Raw genomic sequence first — 8,574 nt, forward strand, 5'->3', positions numbered from 1 at the left:
TAATTCAATGTATCCATTTTACCCCAAAAGTTTTTAACCACCCGTAACATTAATATAATTATTTACAATTTATACTGACATTGAACGAGTAGAAATGCACATAACTTTTTCTTAGTAAAATATAATATTATTACATTATTTAATATTATGTAGAAACAAGACAGTCATTTTGGGTACTACTCTCATAAAAAAATATTCTATTTAAACAATACATGACTTTTAAAAAAATGATTAGATGGTTTTAGTGAAAAAATTAATATCATTTATTAAAATATTTTTATTAAATATATTTAATAAAATAATTGAATAAAATGAAAATTAATGAATAAAAATATGATAATGAAAAGATAATAATGAATACTCAATTGATAATATAAATGGAGAAGATTTTTTTTTTTTTGTAAATAAGACATTTTTATGAACTTTTAGAAGCTTGACCAAGGAGCACGTCCAAAAAAGTTTGAATATTTCTGTCAGATAGGGAAAAAAAGACAAACTGGTGCGCTCTATCTCGGGCGATGCGTGATGGCGACCGACCACCGTCACACCGACCACCGTCACCGTCCCCGCATTTATGCTACACCATTCCTCCCTTGGGTTCTTTCTCTCACTGACTCAATCTCTCTTCTCCCATTCCCATCAACTCTGCAAAAACAATGACAAAACAAACTGCGCAGGCATGCGTAGTCGCGGTTATTTCCTTCTATCTATTCATGAAGTTAACCCCATCCATTCCTCAACCTCAGAGCTACCATGATTTCGCCGACAAACGCGAATTCTTAGGTAATTGAATTACTCATTCCACCTCAATTTACTGTGAAATTTAAAATGAAGTTAAACGGTGTCGTTTTTAATTGTTCTTCAGGCATTCCCAATGCATTTAATGTGATATCCAATTTCCCTTTCATGGTTATTGGTCTCATTGGCGTTATGCTTTGTCATCATAGGAACTATTTGAACTTCAGGTCATTTCATAAACTTATCAATTAGTCAATTTATTAAGCTTATGTGATTGGTGTTATGAGTTATATTATATGATTGAAAATTCAATTTATGGCTAAAGTTTGCAAGGTGAGTTATGGGGTTGGACATGTTTTTATGTGGCTGTCACTTCAGTAGCTTTTGGGTCTTCATATTATCATCTAGGCCCAAATGATAATGGCCTTGTGTGGGACAGGTTGCCTGTGAGTTCTTTCTTCCTTGGAAGTTTAATTCAGTCATTACCAAGGTTTTAAATAACGGTCAGTGCTGCTCTCTCTGTCGCGTAAAAGTTTTTGCGATTTGGATGGGTACAGTCGCTGCTGTGTGAATTAACCACAATTTCTTTTTCATTATAGAATAACAATTTCCTTTTCATTATAGAATAATAATACCGTTTTGTCGCGGCCGTTTTCGCACAGTTTTTTAAAACCTTGGTCATTACTGTATTTTTTATTTATTTTTAGTTTAAGAATTTTGATTCTTTGATTTTTGTATGTTCATGGAGATGGCTGTTGCTTTCACTTCACTGGTGGCAATCCTCATCATTGAAAGGATTGATGCAAAGAAGGGAACGCTTTTGATTATTCCTCTTATTATGGCTGCTATGACAAGCAGTGTGTATTGGAGGCAAGCCTAATTCTCTGTCTCTTTTACTTGGAAGAGTTTATTTTTCCTTACTCGTACGTTGATTTAGTTTGATGAATTCGGTCTTCTATATGTGAAATTGTTTTTCAAACAGATAAATTTTTGCTAGTTCTGTTAACTAAGTTGTCTTAGGGATTTTGTATTTGTGACTCTTAAGGTTAGGAAGGTTTAAGATAAGGCCAAAAGTTAGGTTATCTCTTTTGAATCTTGTGATCCCCTAAGGTGAATTGATTTCCATCATCGTGGACTGGTTGAGATAATGTCAAGAGTCAGAGTAGCTCCAGTTTTTACTAAGAGCACTTTTGATGGTGCAACTCAGTATGGGTTGCTTAAGTGAGCTCTTCAGCGCCATACCACTTTGAAACAACTCATTCATTTTTTGTTGTAATGATGCAACTCTTAAAACCTCATGATAGGTCCCATAATTTACTCAATATATTGCTAAAGACGGGTTGCTTCACCAAAACAATCATTCTTGCCAGTTTCTGCACGTCAATCTCTACGAATGGTGAAACTCGTTAAGAACATACTTTTTGAAAAAGACTCTAAAGACTGTTGTCAGTTGGAGATGCTCTAAGTTTGGAATCTTAAGGAACCATTTCTGATTGGAATTTAGCATTCGTGTTCCTTAAGTTTAAGGATGGTTCTTTACATGATGAAGTAAGGAAGGAACATTATTAGAAAATCATTTTCCAACTCAATTATTCAAATGGTTCCATTTGAGATGCTGCTAGTTCTTTTGAAACTCGTATTTCCCTTGGATCAATGAATTCCATTTTATAGCAGTACCATGAATGAACAACTGAGTATCACACATTGCCATACCTTATATTGCAGGTTCTTTGGTGACATCCGTCCATATCTTCTAGTCCAAACTGTATCATGCATTGCCATACCTCTTATGGCCATTTTGTTGCCTCCAATGTACACACACTCAACGTATTGGCTATGGGCTGCAGGTTTGTACTTTTGGTATGATATAATATCTGTTTTGATTCAACACTCCTTTAAATGACTCTTAATTTCAAATTTAATCTTGGCAGGATTTTATCCTCTAGCTATGCTACAAGAGACTGCTGATAGATTGATTTATGCAGCAACTTTTCATACTGTCAGTGGTCACACACTTAAGCATTTGTCTGCTGCAATGGTTCCTCTCATCTTAACAGTAATGCTAGCAAAGAGGAGGCCTTTGCATGTAAGCAACATTGAATCCTTCAAATTATTGAATCTGCTACTCTACAAATTCGAATTATGTGCTAGGAAGAGTATGGATATGTCCAACACATAGTTAGCATTAGCTTTTTGGTTACTAACATGTTATGAATGGTTTCTCGTTCTCATAAAATCTTTTCATATCTATTGGAATGTATAGATATGGAGGATCCGAGCATTAGTAAACAAATTTGAGACAAGGAATTTGGGAACATTTTTTTAAATGGAGAAAGGTTTTTAATATAATTTTGTCCGGTGCAAGTGTTGTAGTGCGCTGTTACAATCTTTCTACACCATATATCATTGTTGTTCAGTATTTGTTTTTGAGCATTTTCTTGGAGGTACTTGTAATAATTAGTCCAATATTCCCGAGCCAATGTCATTTCTAGAATTTTTGCTGGTTAAGTGTTGTATTGTAGTGCATTTGTTTTATTGTTTTTATTGCTTCCTTTACCAAAGTTAAGATCTGGCACCTTTGGATATTATGATATCATTTGAATTTCTTTCGAACTTCGTTGATATTAAATCATGATCTAATGTGGTTGATGTGGTTTGTATGCAGGCAAAGTCTGCCTAATGCATCCATTTCCTGGAGTCTCAGTAATGTCATCTCTTCCCTCCCTATAAAAGGATGGGAGAAAAATAGAAGGGTTAAGCTACTAAAGGTAGGTTTGTGGTAAATAGTTTGGTTTGTCTTTTTAGATTATTAGCTCAAACTTATGTGCTAAAGTTGCACTGAAAATGAAAAAGAAGAAATGTGAATAAAAATCACCAAACAGGGCAAATCACGTTGCGTTCACTATAAGAAGCTTCTTGTTAGTACAGTTCTTGATCTTCAAATATAAGAAGCTTCTTTTTAGTACAGTTCTTGATCTTCAAATTGTATCCAGAGTATTAAAATAGAATGAAGAGATAAATAAGCATGTCAAGAATGGAATTGAGACCCATTTAGTTAGTGTTCTATGATTTGTAAGGAAAAAAACTTGCTGATCAAGCTTTTGCAACTCTAAAAATTTAAAGAGATAGGAATTAAAATTAAGGGTTAATAGTATTGTTTGCTCATGTAAAATGAGGTTAGTATGGTTTTATTCCATGCAATTTTGTTTTTTATTTTATCTAGATCATTTAAGATCATTTCACTTTTATACACGTGGTATTTTATAAAAAAAGTGGTGAATATGTCTTTAGTTCTTAGAAAACATTGAACTTTAAAGTTTAGTTTTTAATAAATTTACTATTAATTGAAATTTTGTTTCTCTATAATATTATAGATTTTCTTTTGAAAAAAAAACAAAAATGGATACTTGTAATTTTTAAAAGTCTCTATAAAAATGAAAATATGGACTAAAAGTGATTAATTTTTGTTTGCTGACTAAATTTAAAAACATTTGAGGACTAAAAATAGATTGAACTTAATTCTTTTTTAAGTATTATAAAACTATATAAATCATTGATCATCTTCTTCAAGGCCTGTGCTAAAACAAAACAAAAAACCAGTAGCTCCATCAAACAACAAAACCAAGTTACAAAAGGAGCACAATTTTCAATTTGCTATTCTACTAGGAAATGCAAAACCAAGATATTGAAAAAAAATTGTCCAAACACCAATATGCTCTCACAATCATAAATGCAGGAAGCTGCAGAAGATTCAACAGCACTGATAATGAATATTATTGCTTCATCTATAAACCATTCAAGAGAAGAGATACTTCACCCTAGTTCTGTTGTGGCCCACCTTTTTTTCTCTCTTTATTCTCTATCATCTCAATGGCCATATTTTGTCAAACATTTCCCTTACACAGTATATATTTTTTTTTGTCGGTTAGGTAATTTTTATAATAGAAAAGTTGATGAAAAACGAAATCCAATATACTTAGATGGTTTGGACATATAGAATCAAAACCTATAGATTTTGTGGTAAGAATAGTAGATCAAATGGAGAGGAATCAAACAATTAATAAATTATGGCGAAAGTTAATTCATGTAACCGATCTTGTTTATAGAATCCGCTTTTAGTAGAACAACAAGTAAAATAAACAATTTTCAATTTCAAAACATCAACTTAAACGGTTCAACATGTGTTGTCCACAAGAAATTTATATTTACTATAGTATTTTATGGATTGATGATTAACCTCTTAACACAGAAAGTCAAACATCTTTCATACCAGAACAAGAAAAATGAACAAAAAAGAAGAGAAAAACAAACAGGCTTTATTAATCAAATCATCTATGCTGTTATTGTTGTTCAGCCTAAGCTAAAACCTTGCAGGCTTACTCCAATGTGCAGACAAAAATGCAGATTTACTTCAAAAAATAAAACAGTAGTATATTATTATAGGCTCAACAATTGCTATACAGAAAGAAATTGAATCATTGTCATGAGTTAATTTTTTCTAGAGTCTCCTACTTCATGAATAACAATCATGTTAGCCATTTCCCACTATGTTCTAATCAGACTGCAGGCGATGATTCCCTGAAAGAAGGTACTAGCATTTGAGGTGGCGGTTTACTCCCTCTCCGCTCTGCAATAGACCCTTTGTAGGACTTTGTCCTTACCATGGCGTGGTTAGCCAAAAGTGTCTCTGAAGACGAAGAGACAGTGGCTTCATTGCGAAGCGAAGAGGCTCTTTCTAAGAAAGGTGCGTCTTTATTGATATAAAATGGTTGCTCGGTTGATTCGAGTCCAGTAGAAGGTGAAGGTTGTCGAGAGGACATGAATGACAAATCAGACCAATGTGTAGACGCGGGCGAAAGTGTGAAGGAACTGGCATAATCTGAGTTGGAAGGCGAAAATGTGGGTGACTTGGAACTGAATTTCGGGCTGTTACTTAAAGAACAAGGAAAAGAATCTGATTTTCGACCAGGAGTTAGTGGCAACGATGAACCACCGTTTACCTTTACTTCCTCTTTTGGCGAGGCTATATCACAGCATTTGGAGGATGTAAACAACCCTTTCATGATACCTTGAGCAAGCTTCCTCCTTAGTCTTCCCCAGCTATTTTCTCTAGCAGGAAGCAAAGTTTCTGATCCAGTATTAGACACAGAAAAAGGTGGAACAACTCCACCAGCAAGTGCTTTGTTAAAAATCCCAAAATCCAAATCATACTCATCAACTTTCCTAGGATAAATCCCCATATCAACATCATCGTCGATTTCCATTCTTTCATCAGAATCCTTCATCACCGCCTCTCCGTCATTACCAGAACTCCCCAACAATAGTTGATAGTTCGAAAAAGCAGCCCAAAATTCCATTGGCTCTTCATCTTCGCAAATGCCACGAATCTGAGCATTTGCTTTCTCGTAACGAACAACCTGCAAAGCTGCCATTCGTGCATTACAAGCCATAACCGAACTACAATTTTTACCAATCCAAATATAAATCGCAGAAGGAACTTGAACGATAAAAGCACCACGAGAATCAAGTGCTTTCGCACAAGGCTTGTTAACCATTTTCGGTACCAAATGAAGAGGATCATAAGGCGAATGAGGTGCCATTCTATACATCCTAAGAACAGAATTAGGACTAGAAGGCATAGCATTTGAATTTGCATTCACATTCACCACTCTTTTCTGACACTGCAAAAGTTGAGAAGCAAAACCCATGTTAGGATTTGTAACACCACGAGCATTCTTAACATAATGAAAAGCATCCTCAAAGCTTTGTCCTTCTCTCCACATAAGATAAGCAATGACCAAAGAGGTTGATCTAGAAACACCTTGACAACAATGAACAAGAACACGACCACCTTGTAATCTAACATCCTCAAAATAATCAAAAACATCGTACAGAATACTTATGATGTCTTCCGTGGGACTATCCTGCAACCAAAGCGTTTTATAAACAAAATCACTTTTGAAATACTCAGGACAAACAAACCCAACACAGTTAAGCACGTGCGTAATCCCATTCTTTCTCAAAAGCTCATGATTCTTCGCAACAGTGTCGCTTCCAAGATAAACATGTTCAGCGATTCTAGAACATTCTTTATCATAGAAAGCTAACTTGTCTCTCTTGAACTGAAACTCTGAACCAGTAACTGAACCAGTAACCGAACCTCTCCCTCTCGGAGTCTCTGCTTGCGGCCAAACTCCGAGATCGTCAGATCCAGCACTCGGCCATTCCTCAATGCTGCGTTTGTTGATTGCAAGAGGACGAAGCGGCGGAAGCAACGACCGGGGTCTGTTACTCGCCGATGACGCCGTCGGAAGCGGTTTTCTGCTTGTCGGTGAGCGGTCAGTCCATGAAACCGGCCGTGAAAATGTTGGACTCCGGAAACCACTTCCGGCGGCGGTTGCGGCGGCGAGGTCGTTACTCTCTGACATCAAAAGGTAATAAAAAAAGAAACTAAAACTTAAAATTTTGAATTTAATTAAAATTCATAAAGTGTTGAAGCAAAGAGAGGAGTTTTTGAGTATGCTAAAATTTTGTAGTAGATTTGAAAAAAGTGGTCATGGTCCTTTTATTGACTAGGACATATTGAGTCAAACTGCCACGTCATCTTAGGACTCATTTATACATTATAATACTATATACTATTTTTTGAATTTTGTATTTATTACTTTCTTATTCAAATTTCAATTCAATTGACTTTCATTTCTTTCACTATTTTTAAAACTATAATAATGTTTGTTCAGTTAATTTATGAGAATGAGTCCAAAAAAAATTTAAATCATGAGAAATCTTGAGTCAAAAAGATATCTATTATGTGGAATCCTATTGGTTTATATTGTTTTATTTTAAGTAAGTTTTATTTTTTTACCATTAAGGTATTAAGATTATTTGACTTCTTTATCAGTTTTCACACTCTAAGTTTTTTAATTATCTCAGTCAAACTGTTATAAGTTTTTTTTTTATGGTGGTTATTATGATATGAAAGTTTTATTTTGACCGAATATATTATATATGGAAAAAGATCATTAAAAAAAATTATATATAGAAAATTTATTTAGTTTGACCCACTGAAAGAGTTTTTTTTTATTATAGAAATTTATACAACAGTGCTAGATATCTAGAAGTGTTTGTTCTTTAAGTTAAGATTTTATTTATTTATTTTCACTTAAAAAATTATATTGTGATTATTAATGATTAGTATGATTGTTATTGTAGGGGAAAATAAAATAAACGGTTTTTATTTTTTTTATATTTCTTTTTTAGTGAATAATTTGTGGATTCCGTTTGAAAAGTGAAACCCTCCCAACAATTATTAGAGTCAAAAAAGTTTTGAATAGTATTTTTAGTAGAAATTGGATTTGAGTATATTTGTAGAGACTAATTTTTCAAATTGAGGAGTATGAACATTAAATTTTTCTTGAATAGTTTAGTTCTACATATTCAATGATACAAAAATATCATTAATGAATCAAATTTAATAACCTAATTTTAGAAATATTTTCATAATTTAAAATATTTAAATGATACACGTGTGTTTGCCTCTTGCTTGCTTAACAAAAAAAAAGGAAAAGGAAAAAGCATGTTTTTTGTTTTTTAACATTTGTTCAACAAAGTGTAATAATGATGTGAAAACTTGATTACAATTCACATTTCAGATTCCAGAATGATAGTCTAATTAGTCAAAAAAGAAAATGATAGTACTCTTTACTAAAATATAGTAAACAAAAAGTATAATAGCACAAGAAAATGGTAATACTCTTTACTAAAATATAACAAAAAGTATAATTGGTAATACTCTTTATAAAATATAAACAAAATCAAAATTTATTTGGTCCACAT

General features: G+C 33.3%; 2 protein-coding genes across 2 annotated transcripts; one reads left to right on the top strand and one right to left on the bottom strand.

The window, feature by feature from the left end:
• Positions 1-411: 411 nt before the first annotated feature.
• On the top strand, positions 412-3,778 carry LOC127104995 (uncharacterized). Its single transcript, XM_051042145.1, has 7 exons — positions 412-783; positions 866-965; positions 1,064-1,184; positions 1,487-1,608; positions 2,464-2,585; positions 2,670-2,824; positions 3,404-3,778. Exons 1-7 carry the CDS (start codon positions 657-659, stop codon positions 3,416-3,418), a joined length of 762 nt encoding a protein of 253 aa, XP_050898102.1. The 5' UTR covers positions 412-656; the 3' UTR covers positions 3,419-3,778.
• Positions 3,779-5,038: 1,260 nt separating this feature from the next.
• On the bottom strand, positions 5,039-7,256 carry LOC127104994 (protein-tyrosine-phosphatase MKP1). The gene has a single exon (XM_051042144.1). The coding sequence runs from the start codon at positions 7,164-7,166 to the stop codon at positions 5,295-5,297; it is 1,872 nt and encodes a 623-aa protein (XP_050898101.1). The 5' UTR covers positions 7,167-7,256; the 3' UTR covers positions 5,039-5,294.
• Positions 7,257-8,574: the final 1,318 nt, after the last annotated feature.

The sequence above is a fragment of the Lathyrus oleraceus genome, chromosome 7, assembly GCF_024323335.1.
Source record: "Lathyrus oleraceus cultivar Zhongwan6 chromosome 7, CAAS_Psat_ZW6_1.0, whole genome shotgun sequence".
In the NCBI taxonomy this organism is placed as follows: domain Eukaryota; kingdom Viridiplantae; phylum Streptophyta; class Magnoliopsida; order Fabales; family Fabaceae; genus Lathyrus; species Lathyrus oleraceus.